The sequence below is a fragment of the Cervus elaphus genome, chromosome 11 (assembly GCF_910594005.1).
Source record: "Cervus elaphus chromosome 11, mCerEla1.1, whole genome shotgun sequence".
NCBI lineage: Eukaryota > Metazoa > Chordata > Mammalia > Artiodactyla > Cervidae > Cervus > Cervus elaphus.
Window position 1 is genome coordinate 96,591,980 of NC_057825.1, and position 18,333 is coordinate 96,610,312.

An 18,333-nucleotide genomic window follows, 5' to 3' on the forward strand; every position below is an offset into this window, starting at 1 on the left:
CGGTCCCCTCCCCCCCACCCCTCTGTTAGTTTCCTCTGTGTACCAGTGTGCACCAGCTGTCTGTGCACACGGTCCCCTCCACCCACCCCTCTGTTAGTTTCCTCTGTGTACCAGTGCGCACCAGCTGTGTGTGCACACGGTCCCTTCCTCCCCACCCCTCTGTTAGTTTCCTCTGTGTACCAGTGCGCACCAGCTGTCTGTGCACACGGTCCCCTCCACCCACCCCTCTGTTAGTTTCCTCTGTGTACGGTGTGCACCAGCTTTCTGTGCACACGGTCCCCTCCCCCCACCCCTCTGTTAGTTTCCTCTGTGTACCAGTGTGCACCAGCTGTCTGTGCACACGGTCCCCTCCCCCCCACCCCTCTGTTAGTTTCCTCTGTGTACCAGTGTGCACCAGCTGTCTGTGCACACGGTCCCCTCCCCCCCACCCCTCTGTTAGTTTCCTCTGTGTACCAGTGTGCACCAGCTGTCTGTGCACACGGTCCCCTCCACCCACCCCTCTGTTAGTTTCCTCTGTGTACGGTGTGCACCAGCTGTCTGTGCACACGGTCCCCTCCACCCACCCCTCTGTTAGTTTCCTCTGTGTACCAGTGTGCACCAGCTGTCTGTGCACACGGTCCCCTTCCTCCCCACCCCTCTGTTAGTTTCCTCTGTGTACCAGTGCGCACCAGCTGTCTGTGCACACGGTCCCCTCTCCCCCACACCTCTGTTAGTTTCCTCTGTGTACCAGTGTGCACCAGCTGTCTGTGCACACGGTCCCCTCCACCCACCCCTCTGTTAGTTTCCTCTGTGTACCAGTGTGCACCAGCTGTCTGTGCACACGGTCCCCTCCCCCCACCCCTCTGTTAGTTTCCTCTGTGTACCAGTGTGCACCAGCTGTCTGTGCACACGGTCCCCTCCCCCACCCCTCTGTTAGTTTCCTCTGTGTACCAGTGTGCACCAGCTGTCTGTGCACACGGTCCCCTCCCCCACCCCTCTGTTAGTTTCCTCTGTGTACCAGTGCGCACCAGCTGTCTGTGCACACGGTCCCCTCCCCCACCCCTCTGTTAGTTTCCTCTGTGTACCAGTGTGCACCAGCTGTCTGTGCACACGGTCCCCTCCACCCACCCCTCTGTTAGTTTCCGCTGTGTACCAGTGCGCACCAGCTGTCTGTGCACACGGTCCCCTCCACCCACCCCTCTGTTAGTTTCCTCTGTGTACCAGTGTGTACCAGCTGTGTGTGCACATGGCCCCCTCCCCCCACCCTCTGTTAGTTTCCGCTGTGTACCAGTGTGCACCAGCTGTCTGTGTACATGGTCCCCTCCCCCCCACCCCTCTTTAGCTTCTGCTGTGTACCAGAGTGTACCAGCTGTGTGTGCACACCGTCCCCTCCCCCGACCCCTCTTTAGCTTCCGCTGTGTACCAGAGTGCACCAGCTGTGTGTGCACATGGTCCCCTCCCCCCCCACCCCTGTTAGTTTCCGCTGTGTACCAGTGTGCACCAGCTGTGTGTGTACACGGTCCCCTCCCCCCCACCCCTCTTTAGCTTCTGCTGTGTACCAGAGTGTACCAGCTGTGTGTGCACACCGTCCCCTCCCCCCACCCCTCTTTAGCTTCCGCTGTGTACCAGTGTGCACCAGCTGTCTGTGCACACCGTCCCCTCCCCCCCACCCCTGTTAGTTTCCGCTGTGTACCAGTGTGCACCAGCTGTGTGTGTACACGGTCCCCTCCCCCCCACCCCTCTTTAGCTTCTGCTGTGTACCAGAGTGTACCAGCTGTGTGTGCACACCATCCCCTCCCCCCACCCCTCTTTAGCTTCCGCTGTGTACCAGAGTGCACCAGCTGTGTGTGCACATGGTCCCCTCCCCCCCACCCCTGTTAGTTTCCGCTGTGTACCAGTGTGCACCAGCTGTGTGTGTACACGGTCCCCTCCCCCCCACCCCTCTTTAGCTTCTGCTGTGTACCAGAGTGCACCAGCTGTGTGTGCACACCGTCCCCTCCCCCCCACCCCTGTTAGTTTCCGCTGTGTACCAGTGTGCACCAGCTGTGTGTGTACACGGTCCCCTCCCCCCCACCCCTCTTTAGCTTCTGCTGTGTACCAGAGTGCACCAGCTGTCTGTGCACACGGCCCCCTCCCCCCACCCTCTGTTAGTTTCCGCTGTGTACCAGAGTGCACCAGCTGTGTGTGCACATGGTCCCCTCCCCCCCACCCCTGTTAGTTTCCCCTGTGTACCAGTGTGCACCAGCTGTGTGTGCACACCGTCCCCTCCCCCCCACCCCCTTGGTCATCACAGGGCGCTGAGCTGGGCTCCCTGTTCCGTGGGGCAGCTTCCCTCTAGCTGTCTGTCTCACACTTGCATTGCTCGTGTGTGTGTCCACAGAGGGATACAGTAAAAAGGGAAAGAAATCAGGAATGAGATTCACCGGCTGTTGTTCATGTTCAGCTAAATTTATTCACTTCTGGATTATCAGGCCCTGGAGACCATTTGGTTTGTTTAATATTATTTTGCCTGATTCTGTGTTCTGGTTAATACTTTTATTTTTGAAACTTAATTTAAAAACACAAACTGAAACAAAAATATACAAAGTATATATATAAAAATATACTTATATACTATGTATATAAAAATATATATATAATATGTAGAGTAATACCTACACTCACTATTTAAAAAGAAAAATAACTAAGCAAACTTTCAAGGGTCTTATCCTGTCCGAGCCTGTAGCCCCACTTTGCACAGTAATTACTGTTAACAGTATATGGTGAATCTCATTCCTGGTTTCTTTCCCTGTTTACTGTATCCCTCTGTAGACACACAAGCAATGCACTCTTACTTTTTTTTCCACATAGAAATGAGATTGTGCTACACACAGTGGTCTGCACTTTCTAAAATTTCATGGCCACACCATGTAGCATGTGGAATCTTATTTCCCTGACCAGGGATCGACCCTGTGCTGCCTGCATTGGAAGCATGGAGTCTTGACCACTGGATCTCCAGAGAAGTCCCTGCAGTTTTTACCATGGACGTTCTTCTCGAGTCAGCATCTGCAGATCTCTTTTCACTCTTTTTCAGTGACAGCAGAATCTGATTGTAGGGCTGAAGCACACTTCATTCACCTGTCCCTTGCTGAAGGACATCTGTCTTGTCTCCAGTTTTCTCTGCTTTATAAGCAGTGCTGTGCAGAGCATCCTCGAGCCTCTCCCCAGACACCTGTGCTGCTGTTTCTGTGGGGTGGGCTCCTTAGGGATGCGCAAACCAAATTCCAGTCACTGTTGCTAAAGTGTTCTAGATCTTTCAAATTTCACTTCCACTGATGATGTCTAAAAGTGTTCATTTCCTAATGTTTCACACTCAGCTATCATTTAATATTATGGATACTTAAAAATTTTGCTAGCCTTGTAGAAAATTGCATTTTGTTTTTTACAAGATATTTATTTATTTGATTGCACTGAGTCTTAGTTGCAGCACGTGGAATCTTCAGTGTTCATTGAGGCATGCGGGATCTTTAGTTGTGGCATGCAAACTCTTGCTGCAATATGTGGGATCTGGTTCCCTGACCAGGGATTGAACCTGAGCCCCCTGTGTTGGGAGTGCCGGCATCTTAGCCACTGTACCACTAGGGAAGTCCCAGAAAATTGCATTTCATTTTAACTTAAATTTGCGTACTCATTAGTGAGGTTGCATACCCTTTTGTAAGTTTATTGGCTAATAGTCTACTTTCTTGTATCATCTCTTCATATCCTTTGCTGATTTTTGTATTAGCTTCTAGGATTCTGTGTAAATTGGTTGCACTGGTCTTTAACTTTTATAACTGTGTTCTTCTGGATAGGATTCTGAGGGCCTCTAGCTAGCATGACAGGATGACAAAAATATACATGCAAATTCACAGTGTGTCTTGGGTTTTGAGAAATGGGAATTTACGAGACCTTTATTTTACACTTAAAAGTTCTTACAGTACTTCTTATTGTTCTGCAAAGGCTTGTTGAGGACCATGGCTGCTGGTAATATGCAGTAAAGTTATAAATGGCATTTTGGTCTCCATCTGAGCATAGGCACTTGGATATTAGAGCATCTGTACTTGTTTCTCTGCCATCCTTATGGGCAGAGGGCACTGACGTTGTGAAAGGATTCCAAGTCAGTGAGCCAAAATGTCCCCAAAGATGATTTAGTACAGGTGTAAAAGATACATTCTAAAGAACCTAACTGGTCCTCAGTGATCAGTGGTGGGGCCAGTGTTGATTGCTTTAGTTTTCAGTCTATGTCCAAGACTTCAAATGGTCCTTTTTTTTTTATTTTAAATTTTTGACTTGTTAATATAGTCATGTGGTTAAAAATTCAGACAATATAAAAAAAGCATGTAGTAAAAAGGCTTGCTTCTTGATCTGGGTGCTTGCCCCTGTCTTCCATCCCCACAGGTAACCAGCATTGCTAATTTCTTTTGTAGCCTGTAGATTTATCTAGTAGTTTTAAACTTTTGAATAATATGATTTTAAGCGAAAATATCAGAATAAAAATTGTACGACTTCTTTCATTAAAACGATGATAGCTGAGCTGTACATTTCAAAATTGCAAAAATGGGTTCTTCCCAGTGATTAAGACACTGTGCTTCCACTGCAGGGGGCATGGGTTAAATCCATGGTCAGGGAACTAAGATCCTGCATGCCACATGACCCAAAAAAATAGGAAAAAAATTTTTTTAAATTATTAAAATGGTAAATTTGATTAAGTATATTTACAGTGAAAAAAAGAAACCTTAATTTTAAAAATGTCAAAATTACATATTCATGTAGGCAAGGACTACAGGGTAATAAGCGGAAACTTTTACATGTCTTGTTGGAAGTGATGACACCGTTAGTTTTTTCATTTTTTGTGTCTTAATGTTGCTTATTTGCTACTTAATAATTTTGCAAAGCAAGTGAGGAGAGAAGGCCCGATTGGCTTTGGCCTTCCTTCACGTGTGTGGCCTCCCTGGGGAGCCACCGCCCCTTACAGGCCCCTCTCCTTCCTGCTAGAGAGAACACATGATGAGCTGCTACTGGGAGCAGCCCCGGCCCATGGCCCCACGCCACGACCCCAGCAGGCCCTACGCAGAGCAGTACCGCATAGACGCCCAGCAGTTTGCACGCCTATTCCAGCTCGTCTCGCCGTGGACCTGTGGGGCCCACACGGAAATCCTTGCCGAGAGGACTTTCAGGCTTCTGGACGAAAACATGGACCACCTTATCGAATTCAAAGCATTTGTGAGCTGCCTCGGTATGACTCTGTGGGTCTTTTCTGCAGTAGTTCATACGGGACGTGTGTCTGTGAACACAAGACAAAGGGATGGTGAAGCAGGCACATCCACTCAATGAAATAGATCTGTGACTCGCCCAGTGTGATTGTGGGACTGTAAAAAGCCCTCTGCAGGCTCCTCTCATGACCCCTAAGGGGACGGTGGGGAGGGGAGCCCAGGCTCTCAACATTAAAGGTCATTGACCATGTGCTTCTGGGCACCCAGGTGTGGTGGTGGGTTGTTAGGAGACACCTTCCTAACTCATTAAAAAAAAAAAAATCTTTAATTGACGTGTAGTTGATTTATAATATTGTATACATTTCAGATACACAGCACAGAGATTCAGTTGTACAAGTCATATATATGTGCTTGTGTGTGTATATATATATTTTTTCAGATTCTTTTCCCTTATAGATTATTACCCAATATTGATTATAGTTCCTTGTGATATACAATAGATCTTTTCTGGTTGTTTATTTTATACATAGTGGTGTGTATGTTAATCCTAGCCTCCTCGTTTGTCCCTCCTACTACCCACGTTTCTAACTCTTGCAGCTAAAATTAAAATCTTTCCGAAGCTATGAGGCCAGACGAGATTCCCAAGGTTATCTTGCGGCTCTTTTCCCGTTTTCTTTTCACACATACCGTGTCTGGAGAGGTGGGAGGTGAAGTGTCAGGTCACAAACACCGGCCTCACTGCGTCCTCTCTGCACTGACTCTGCGCCCGGACACCTGGATTTGACCCGTTTGCCTCTGCTCAGTCTCTCTCTCCCCTTTAATTTTGCAGATATTATGTATAATGGAGAAATGAATGAGAAGATTAAACTGTTATATCGGCTGCATATCCCTCCAGGTAAGAAAGTCTAAGTAGAAAATTAGAATTGTGCCTATTGTGCCTTGGCCTGGACCAACTTTGAGCACGACCTTGAGGTTCTTCTCTTTTTAAACGTATTCAAACTTGAGGCAGTAGACATTTCTGCTTTGGAGTGGTTGATGACAGGTTTGATGTACCGTATTGTGTGGTCTGTGGCAGGGGTGCCCAAACCCGAGGGTGCATCAGAATCATTTGGGCAGCCTGTTGTAACACAGGATGCCTGGCCTACCCATTCTGATTGACTAGGTCTGAGGTCCACACTTTGAGAACCACCAGCCTGTGGGATGTGGGGGAAGACAAACCCTGGTTGCCTCAATAGATGGTTATTGTAGCTTACTGTTTTGTTTTGTTTTTCCATTGAGGGAAAACTGGTATATAATATTGTATTTAGTTTCAGGTGTAAAACATAATAGTTTAGTCTTTGTATACACTAGAAAGTGATCACCAGAGTAAATCTCGTTACCATTGTCACCATAAAATTGACCTCCTTCACCTGTTTTGCCCACCTCTCAACTGCTTTCTCCTCTGATAACCATCTGACCTCTGTATCAAGGAGTTTCATTTGTTTGTTTCATTTTTTAGATTGCACATATGACTGAAATTGTATAATATTTGTCTTTCTCTGACTTATTTTGCTTAGTATAATGCCCTCAAGGTCCATCTATATTGTTGCAAATGATAAGATTTTCTTCCTTTTTCTGGCTGAGTAGTATTCTATTGTGTGTATGTATGCATGTGTGCAACTTTACTGAGTTCATATACACCAGTTTTTTTGTGGAACCTTTAAGGTTTTCTACATATGGTATCATGTCATCTGCTTTCATTGTGGCTCAGCTGGTAAAGAATCCACCTGCAATGCGGGAGACCTGGGTTTGATCCCTGGGTTGGGCAGACCCCCTGGAGAAGGGAAAGGCTACCCGCAAGAATTCCATGGACTGTATAGTCTGTGGGGTTGCAGAGAGTCGGACGTGACTGAGCAACTGTCACTTTCACTTAAGATTTTCTACATATGGTGTCGTGTCATCTGCAGGTGGTGACAGTTTTACTCCTTCCTTCCCACTATGGGTGCCTTTTAGTTCTGGTTCCTGCCCAGCTGTCTGGCAAACACTTCCAGTAATATGTTGAATAAAAGTGGGCAAAAGTAGGAATCCTTGTTTCCTTCCTGATCTTAGAGGAAATGGCTTCTAGCTTTTCACCATTGAGTATGATGTTAGCTGTATTTGTCATATGGCCTTTATTACATTGAGGTACATTTCCAAAATCACTGCAGATGGTGACTGCAGCCATGAAATTAAAAGACACTTGCTTCTTGGAAGAAAAGTTATGACCAACCTAGACAGCATATTAAAAAGCAGAGGCATTACTTTGCCAACAAAGGTCCGTCTAGTCAAAGCTTTGGTTTTTCCAGTAGTCGTGTATGGATGTGAGAGTTGGATGGATGCTCAGAAAGCTGAGCACTGAAGAATTGATGCTTTTGAACTGTGCTGTTGGAGAAGACTCTTGAGAGTCCCTTGGACTTCAAGGAGATCAAACCAGTCAATCCTGAAGGAAATCAACCCTGAATGTTCACTGGAAGGACTGATGCTGAAGCTGAAACTCCAATACTTTGGCCACTTGCTACGAAGAGCTGACTCATTAGAAAAGACCCTGATGCTTAAGGCAGGAGGAGAAGGGGACCACAGAGGATGAGATGGTTGGATGGCATCACTGACTCAATGGACATGAGTTTGAGTAAGCTCCGGAAGTTGGTGAGGGACAGGGAAGCCTGGTGTGCTGCAGTCCATGGGGTTACAAAGAGTCAGACACAACTGAGCAACTGAACTGAACATTTCCTAAATAACCACTTTGAGAATTTTTATCATAAATGTATACTGAATTCTGCCAAATGCTTTTTCTGCATCTATTGAGACAATCATACAATTTTTATCCTTGATTTTGTTAATGTGGTGGGTTGAATCATGTTGATTTATGGATGTTGATACATCCTTACATTGCTGTAATCAATCCCACTTGATCATGGTATATAATCCTTTTAATATATGTTTGAATTAGATATGCTCATACTTTGGGGTTTTTACATCTCTTTTCATTAGGGATATGGGCCTATAATTTTCTATTTTTTTTTTTTATGGTATCCTTGTTTGGTTTTGATATGTGGGTAATTCAGGCCTTTTAAAACCACTTTTGAAGTATTCTCTCTTCAGTTTTTTTCGAGTTTGAGAATATTAGGTATTAAATCTTGAATGTTGGTAGAATTCACTAGTGAAATCGTCTGGTCCTGGGGTTTTGTTTGTTGTTGTTGTTGAGTCACTCAGTCGTGTCCGATTCTTTGTGACCCCGTGGACTGCAGCATGCCAGGCTTCCCTGTTCTTCATTATCTCCTGGAGTTTGCTCAGACTCATGTCCCTCGAGTCAGTGGTGCCATCCAACCATCTCATCCTCTGTTGTCCCCTTCTCCTCCTGCCCTCAATCTTTCCCAGCATCAGGGTCTTTTCCAATGAATTGGCTCTTCCCAGCAGGTTGCCAAAGTATTGGCGCTTCAGCTTCAACATCAATTGCTGACTCAATATTCTTTTCTTTTTAAATTATTTTAGTGGAGGATAATTTCTTTACAATATTGTGATGGTTTTTGCCATGCATCATGTACTGTTGATCTGTTGAGATTTTCTGTTTGTTCATGATCCAGTCTTAGAAGATTGTATGTTTCTAGGAATTTACCCTTTTCCTCTAGGTTATTCATTTTGTTGTATAATTGTTCATATGAGTTTCTCTGATCTTTTGTCTGTGATATCAGTTGTAACTTCTCTTTCATTTCTGACTTTGAGCTCTCTTTTTCTTGGTAAGACTAGGTACAGGTTTGTCAATTTTGTTGATTTTCTCAAAGAAGCAGGTCTTAGTTTTATTGACTTTGTCTAGTGTCTTTTAAATCTCTATTTCATTTATTGCTATTAATTTCTGTTAGAACTGCTTTTGCTGTATCCTGTAGATTTTGAAATGTTATATTTTCATTTTCATTTGTCTCAAGGTATTTTTAAAATTTTCTCCTTGATTTCTTTCTTGACCTACTGGTTGTTTAACCTCCACATAACTTGTGGTTTTTCTAATTTGTTTGTTTTTTTGGTAATTGATTTCCAGTTTCATACTAATGGGTTTGGAAAAAATGCTTGATATGATTTCAGTCTTCTTAAATTTATTGAAACTTGTTTTCTTGGAGAATGTTCCTTGTGCACTTGAGAATATGTATTCTGCTACTTTGGGATGGAGTGTGTTATATATGTGTGGTTTAAGGCTGATGCTTCATTGCTGATTTTCTGTCTCGATGTTCTGTCCATTAACGTAAGTGAGGTCTTAAAGTCCCCAACTAACGCTGTATTGCTGTCAGTTTCTCCCTTAGGTCTGTTAATATTTGCCTTATTTATTTAGGTGTGCCTCTCCTGGGTGCATAAATGCTTACACATGTTGTATCTTCTTGTCGGGTTGACCCCTTTATCATTATGTAATGTCCTTCTTTGTCTTTTATTCCAGTTTTTGTTTTAGTTTATTTTGTGTAATATAAGTATAGCCACCCCAGATTTCTTTTTGTTTTCATTTGCAGGGACTGTCTTTTCCATCCCATCACTTTCAGTTTGTGTCCTACTATCTAAGTGAGTCTTTTATAGGCAGCATATGGATGAGTCTTGTTTTTTCATCCATTCACTCTGTTTTTTTATTGGAGAATTTAGTCTGTTTACATTTAAAGTAATTATTGATAGACATGTACTTACTGCTTTCTTGTTAATTGCTTGTTGTAGTTCCTCTCTTTTCCTTTTTTCTCTCTTCCCTTGTGGTTTGATGACCTTCTGTGGTGTTAGATTTAGATGTCTTTCTCATCTTTTGTGTAGGTTTTTGCTGTGTGGTTATTACAAGTTTCACTATATGACAGCCTATGTATATATATAGATCTATGTAGATATCTATACATAGATCTATACAGATCTATACCAGTCTGTTTTAAGTTGATAGCAATTTAAGTTTTACATGTATTCTAAGAATTATGTGTTTTTACTCCCTCCTCCTACATTTTCCTTTCGATGTGAAGTTTTACATATTTTATTTTTTTATATCCTTTGGGCTATTATGCTCTACTTAACTGTACTACTTTTGTCTTTTAACCGTGTTACTAACTCTGTAGGTGGTGGGGCAATATCTATGTTGCCATTATCAGTCAGATTTTGACTCTGCTATGCTTTCTTGTTGCTAGTTAGGGCTTTTTCTTTTTAGCTTAAAGAAGTCCATTTAACCTTTCTTATAAGGCTGGTTCAGTGGTAGTAAAGTCCTTTATCTATTGTTTGGAAATGGTTTCTCTCTCCTTTAATTCTGAATAATAACCTTGCTGGGTGGAATACTCTTGATTGGAAGTCTTTTTTTTTCCTTTTAGCACTTGGCAAGTATTGTGCCACTCCCTCTGGCCTGCAGCTTCTGCTGAAAAATCAGCTCAGTCTTATGGGGGTTCCACTGTACATAACAACATTGTTTAACAAATGGAAGAGAAATATTCCAGATGATCTGATACCACATCAGATGATACAGGGATGAACAGGTATCGTAGAAGATTACTAAAACTGGAGTTTTCATTGCAAAAAATTGATCGATATGTAGGTATTGGTCATTTTACTCAGCTAGTTGCACTAATTGGACTTCCATAAGACAACTTCCTGGAAGAACATTATATACATTAGGAAGAAGCATCAAAACCAGCTACTGAGAATGATGTATTGGAATTCATAAATGAAGACAAATGAATGAGGCATTGGAGGCTTCCTGTAAGAGAGCCTGCTGAGAGTGGAGCTGACAGCGTGGGCTCTGTTCCTTCTGGGAACTCCGGGATGCAGGGAATATACTGTCAGACTTGCAGAGCGGCTCCCAGAGGGGTCCCTGCTGCTCTGGATCCATGTGAAGTGATGTTTTCAAAATGCTGACTCAAGTAAAATTGGAGCTGCTTCAGTCTTTGTGTTCAGCTTTAGGTGAAGAAGTAGAGATTTCTTCCTGAGGTTGTTTACATGCCAGAGTGCATTTGCTGTCCAAAAGAGTTTTTTCAGAAGATGAGTTAGGTGGCTCAGTGGTAAAGAATCCTCCTGCCAATGCAGGAGACATGGGTTTGATCCCTGATCCAGGAAGATCCTACATGCCTCAGAGCAACTAAGCCCCTGTGCCACAACTGTTGAGCCCATGCTCTAGAGCCCGGAAGCTGTGAACACTGATCCCACACGCCACAGCTACTGAAGCCCATGCACCTGGAGTCTGTGCTCTGCAACAAGAGAAGCTACCACAACGAGAAGCCTGTGTACGGCAGAGTAACTCGCCACAACGAGAGAAGAGCCTGTGCAGCAGCGAGGACCCGGCACAGCCAAAAATAGATGTCTTTAAAGAGTTCAGTTAAAAAGAAAGATGTTATAAATGATTCCAAGTTACTGTTTAATTAAAGATAGTTTTATTTTGCTGCACTGTACATCATGCCAGATCTTAGTTGCCTGACCGGGGACCAAACCCTGTGCCCCTCTGCAGTGGAAGCACAGAGTCCTAACCACTGGACCGCCAGGGAAGTCTCAAAGATAGTTATTTTAAAAAGGACTTAAAATGTTGAAAACCTGAGTGAACTTCATTGAAAATTTGAAGATCACATGAAAACATTAATGTGCACTGACAAAGTATGGATTCAAAGCAGAAATTCATCTTAGAAAAATGTGAGGTTATAAATGCTTCATTAATGATGTTTAGTCAGTATTGTAATTTAAATCCTGAAGTATAATTATAGACTAAAACAGCAATATCTATATAAATGAGAAGTTTATATCAATATCTGTATAAATGTTTAAATACTTGATGTGAAAAAATGGCTGGATTTAAAATTCAGTCATATTATGGGACTTCCCTGATCAAGGAACTAGATTCTGTGTGTTTGCAACTAACAGCAAAGATCCTGCATGTTGCACCTAAGACCCAGTACAGCCAAATAAATAAATACTAAAAACAGGAAACCAAAATTCAGGAAACCATATTGTCACAACAACTCAGATTTGTCAGTAAGGGAGAATCATCATACACTTGAAGTAAACCAAAAACATTTGAACCATTCAAGTTCTCAGTACCGGCAAGAAAGCAGTTTCCATCAAGTACAGCAAAATGCCATTTGCTTCTACCTTCTTGTCCAAATAGTTTCTCAGTGAGGGTGATAGTCCATTTGAAGAGGTTGTTATTTAAAAATCCCAATCAGGAATTGCATGGAGACATTTCAATATAATATTAGTATGAAAACTAATATTAAAAAGTCCTGAGCATGCTAAGATTTCAGTACCATTTGACCCATTTTGTCACTTGGCAAAATGCATTTTGTTCCATTGCCCTTGATTAAAGACTGCACCTTGGAAGTTCAAGTCCATTGACAGAATGGCTCCACTTTCGAAGTCTGTGCAGTACAACTGAAAATATACTAGATCTTTGCAAGGCGGCTATGCTCACTGCTCTACCACCAACACTGAAATACATGAAATCTTTGCATGACATTGTCCGCTTCGTCCAGACTACCTGCAGATAAGACCCATAAGTACTGATATTAATATATATGGGCTTCCCATATATATTAATGGATAGCTCAGTGGTAAGGAATCCACCTTCCAGTGCAGGAGATACAGGAGACCAGGGTTCGATCTCTGGGTTGGGATGATTCCCTGGAGAAGGAAATGGCAACCCACTCCAGTATTCTTGCCTGAGAAATCCCATGGACAGAGAAGCCTGGGGGCTACGGTCCACAGGGTCACAAAGAGTCGGACACGACTTTAGTGCCTGAACAACAACGACGACTACTGGTATAAAACCATAGATTTCATGGAATAGTCACTGTGGATGACAACCTGAGTAGTAGTATGGAATGGGAAATCATGTGTTTGAAATTACTATCAAGACACACGGCATGTGACAACTACTCTGTCTAAGAAAAAAGTTGTGGCACCCAGGTCACGTCCACCATATTGGTTCTTCACTTTTTGGTCAGCCTTTTCTTATGGTTATACTAAGAAACGATACTGAAGATAAAATCTATAATCTCCTGCCCTTGAGAGTGTGCTGATACGTCAGAATACCTGCTGGAATCCAAGGGACTGAAGGATCGTTACACCACTCTAAGGACCAGATTATTAATGGACATAACCCAACTGGCATACATGAAGAAGGCTTATCAGCTAATGTGGAAATATGTGAACTAAATGATGACTCCAGTCATGAAAGATCAAGAACTTCCCTCAGAGACTGGAGACAGTCAGTCTGAAGACTCAGATTCTCAAAATGGATGCTGTACTATGGAAACTTGCAAAGGTCACCTTCTCACAGGATCCAGAAGTGATAGTTTACATCTGATAACTTGGGCAGTACTCATGCCAGCTGCATCAGAAATGATGCCAGGCTCATTCGATTTGGTGACAGACAGCTGAGGCTAGATGTAAGTCTGCTCTTTGGATTGGGATCCTGAGTCGAAAATATCACTTGAGGGTTTTGAAAAATATAAATAGTGTAGAATATAAACCTCCTAAGGAACCTTTTGTGAAATTAAAAGATTGCATTGAACTTCTTATAATTTCATTTTTATTTATTATTTATTTTTGGCTGTGCTCCGTCTTCATTGTTTTTGCTTGGGCTTTCTCTGGTTGTGGCAAGCAGGGGGCTACCCTTTATTGCCATGTACCAGCTTCCATTTCAGTGGCTTCTCCTGTTGCAGGGCACAGGGTGTGGGGCACGCGGGCTTCAGTAGCTCCAGCTCTCCTGCTCAAGAGCACAGGCTCAGTAGTTGTGGCTCACAGGCTTAGTTGCTCCTCAGCATGTGGGATCTTCTCAGATCAGGGATCAAGCTCATGTCTCCTGCATTGACAGGCAGAATCTTTACCACTGAGCCATCAGGGAAGCCCCTCCATTGAACTTTTTAAAAGAGAAAAGCTAAGTGCTTAAGACCCCTGATATTATGCAAATTGTCAAGGAGCCACTAAGATTGGATTTGTAGTCCCAGTGAGTGTCCAGTATGTGTCACAGCTCAGGAGGTTTTCTAGATTATATATCTGGGACACAAGTTGGAGAGTTTGGTTGGTCTTCCTATCTTACTGATGACTTGGGTATACTGGAATTCCTAATTGAACCAAATGCAAGTCTGTGCTGTTAGAAGTTGATTCCTGTTTCTGGCCACCATGGAGAGGTAAAGGGGGGCACTGTTTGGCTTTTTCAAGAAGAAAATATGATGGAAAATGGTATTATTATTTAACTTCTTATTTTGTGTTGGTCATCGTTGTTCAGTTGCTCAGTTGTGTCCACCTCTTTACGACTCCATGGACTGCAGCACGCCAGGCTACCCTGTCCTTCACTATATCCTGCAGTTTGCTCAAACTCATGTCCATTGAGTTGGTGATGCCATCCAAGCATCTCATCCTCTGCTGCCCCCTCTTCCTCCTGCCCTCAGGCTTTCCCACCATCAGCATCTTTTCAGCGAGTCAGCTCTTTGCATCAGATGGTCAAAGTATTGGAGCTTCAGCATCAGTCAATTAATATTCAGGGTTGATTTCCTTTAGGGTTGACTGGTTTGACCTCCTTGCTATCTAAGGGACTCTCAAGAATCTTCTCCAGCTCCACAGTTCAAAACATTAATTCGCTGGCACTCAGCCTTCTTTATGGTCCAACTCTCACATCCATACATGACTACTGGAAAAACTAGCTTTGACTATACGGACCTTCATCAGCAAATGATGTCTCTGCCTTTTAATACACTGTCTAGGTTGGTCATGGCTTTCCTTCCAAGGAGTAAGTGTCATTTAATTTCATGGCTGTAGTCACCCTCCGCAGTGATTTTGGAGCCCAAGAAAATTAAGTCTGTCACTGTTTCCATTGTTTCCGCATCTATTTGCCTTGAAGTGATGGGACCAGATGCTGTGATCTTAGTTTTTTGAATATTGAGTTTTAAGCCAGCTTTTTCACACTCCCCTTTCACCTTCATCAAGAGACTCTTTAGTTCCTCTTCTCTTTCTGCCATTAGGGTCATCTGCATATCTGTGGTTATTGATATTTCTCCCCCAGCAATCTTGATTCCAGCTTGAGCTTCATCCAGCCTGGTATTTCGCATGATGTACTCTGCATATAAGTTAAATAAACAAGGTGATAATAGACAGCCTTGACATATTCCTTCTCCAATTTTGAATCAGTCTGTTGTTCCTGTCTGGGTCTAACTGTTGCTTCTTGACCTGCATATAGGTTTCTCAGGAGGCAGGTCTGGTATTCCCATCTAAGAATTTTCCACAGTTTGTTGTGATTCACACAGTCAAAGACTTTAGTGTAGTCAGTGAAGCAGAAATAGATGTTTTTTTTGGAATTCTCTTACTTTTTCTATGATGCAGTGGATGTTGGCAATTTGACTTCTGGTTCCTCTGCCTTTTCTAAAATCCAGCTTTTTATGTATGGAAGTTCTCAGTTCACGTACAGTTGAAGCCTCGCTTGAAGAATTTTGAGCAGGAGTTCGCTAGCATGTGAGATGAGTGCAATTATGCAGTAGTTTGAACATTCTTTGGCAGTGCCCTTCTTTGGGATTGGAGTGAAAACTTACCTTTTCTAGTCCTGTGGCCACTACTAAGTTTTACAAATTTGCTGGCATATTGAGTGCAGCACTTTCACGGCATCCTTTTAGGATTTGAAATAGCTATTTCAAATAGCTCAGGAATTCCATCACCCCCACTAGCTTTGTTCATAGTGATGCTTCCTAAGGCCCACTTGACTTCCCACTGTAGGATGTCTGGCTCTAGGTGAGTGACCACGCCGTCGTGGTTATCTGGGTCATTAAGACCTTTTCTGACAGTTCTGTATATTCTTGCTACCTCTTCTTAATATCTTCTTCTTCTGATAGGTCCATACCATTTCTGTCCTTTATTGTGCCCATCTTTGCATCCCTTGGTATCTCGGATTTTCTTGAAGACATCTCTAGTCTTTCCCATTCTGTTGTTTTCCTCTGTTTCTTTGCACTGATCACTGAGGAAGGCTTGCTTCTCTTTCTGTGCTGTTCTCTGGAGCTCTGCACTCAGACGGGAATATCTTTCCCTTTCTCCTTTGTGTTGGAGTGTAGCCAAGTCACAATGCTGTGATGGTTTCGGGTGGACAGCAGAGGGACTCAGCCATACATATACATTATCCACGCTCCCCCAAACTCCTTTCCCATCCAGGCTGCCACATGACATTGAGCAGAGTTCCTGCTGTGCTATACAGTAGGCCCTTGTTGCTTACCTATTTTAAATGTAGCAGTGTGTACACGTCCATCCCAAACTCAGTATCCCCTCCCCCCAGCAACCATAAGTTCATTTGGAAAATGGTATTACTTTGATGCCTATAGCGTCAAGTGCATCTGAAGGCCACACAGTGTTGAAAGCAGTCTGTGTCTTCCTCTGCCAGAGATAAGCAGCTTTCAGTGGAACTGGTGTCTTCCCCCCACAAGCGTCCCATTTAGAAAGTGATGAGATAGCAGTGGTGATGACTGTTACGGGGAATGGACGTGCGCCCCGACTAATGCTAGTCCCTGAAGCCACAGGGAGCCGTCTGTGCTGGTGTCTGTCTGTTGAAGCCATGCGCTTATCCACCCGTCACAGAGACATCTGAGATCAGGAGTTTCAGATAACCAAATGCAAATCCTTCATCTGACTTTTAATTTGTGCAGAATGTGAAGTGAGACACAGTGAAAGCATTAATAGGATTGTCTCTTAATCCATGTATAGTGCTCAGCTGCGATTTACAGGTATACTGGAATGTCAAAACAAGATTACATTGATAGTTCATAATTTCATTTTAAAAGGTTGAAAGAACATTTAAGGATCATATAGACTCTGTGGACTGTTCTTCCTAATGCACTGTAGCGTACATCTCTGAAAGAGCAGGTAACAGGACGAGCGTCTCCCAGTGAGCTCCCAGCTGCCTCCGCTGTCCCCTGGCTTCCCATCCGGGTCCAGGCACCTACTGCCGAGACGGAGGGGAGGGAGGCTGTTGAGCGCTGCTCTGAGGCTGGCCGGCCTTTCTGGCTCCGTCGCCGTGGGTGCTTGACCTGCCTCCTCTCTGGACACTCACCCAGCCTGTAAATTAATCACTGCTCTGTGCTCCCGTTTCTATATTAGTTTTTTTATGAGAGCATCCTCCTAGAGTGACTTCTGCACACGTTTCTCCGCTGAGCTCTTTTGAGGGTAGGGATCTAGTATATGCTTGACATCCCAGTGGCTGTTACCTAGGAAGCAATTTCTATGGTGACTGCCCAAGTACTATCCTGTGTTTGTCATTTCCCTCCTATTCAGCGTGCGTGGGCTTCCTTGATAGCCAAGTTGGTCAAGAATCCGCCTGCAATGCAGGAGACCCCAGTTTGATTCCCGTGTTGGGAAGATCCGCTGGAGAAGGGATAGGCTACCCACTCCAGTATTCTTAGGCTTCCCTTGTGGCTCAGCTGGTAAAGAATCTGCCTGCAGTCCAGGAGGGCTGGGTTCAGTCCCTGGGCTGGGAAGATCCCCTGGAGAAGGGAAAGGCTACCCACTCCAGTATTTTGGCCTGGAGAATCCCATGGACTGTATTGCCCACGGGGTCACACAGAGTCGGACACGACGGAGCGACTTTTACTTTCAGCGAGTGGATTCTCACGTGTGCCAATGCGTAGAGTTTGTTTTGGGCAAAGGGCAAAGTTGGAAAAAAGAAATGACTCAATCATTTTATGGGCAGGGGGGAGCGGTGAATAAAGACCAATGAGAAAGACAGAACTCCAAGCATCCTCCACCTTTCAAACCCCGGAAACCTACTTTGCAAGTAGGAAGGAGGGTAGCTTATCAAGGCTTTGGTGCCATCTTGTGGCTATTTGTTGGATCACAACAGAATTTTGCCATTTATTTCTTCTCAGTGAATGGCTTACTATTTTGAAGTTTCAACATTTAAAAAATGAGGATCCTTTATTTGCAGTCCCCTTTAGAATTTGTTTGGTAACAGCTTTATTGGTTTATAACCCACATACCATAGAATTCACTGACTGGATGTATATAGTGTCTGATTTTTCGTGTAGCCATTACAAACCATCATCACAATTTTAGAGTATTTTTACCCCCAAAAGCCTGCAGCCTTACTCCTTGTCCGGCCCACACATTCCCTGCCTTCAGATGTCTGCTCAGGCTTTTCCGGCATGCG

General features: G+C 43.8%; 1 protein-coding gene across 4 annotated transcripts in view; it reads left to right on the top strand.

The window, feature by feature from the left end:
* TBC1D8 (TBC1 domain family member 8) overlaps nt 1-18,333 on the top strand; it is a 143,569-nt gene that overhangs the window by 119,960 nt on the left and 5,276 nt on the right. For all 4 annotated transcript variants that reach the window (XM_043918570.1, XM_043918571.1, XM_043918573.1 and 1 more), the window contains 2 exons: nt 4,993-5,233; nt 6,040-6,105. In XM_043918570.1, coding sequence (XP_043774505.1) covers nt 4,993-5,233; nt 6,040-6,105 — 307 coding nt within the window. The remainder of the gene's footprint in view (nt 1-4,992; nt 5,234-6,039; nt 6,106-18,333) is intronic.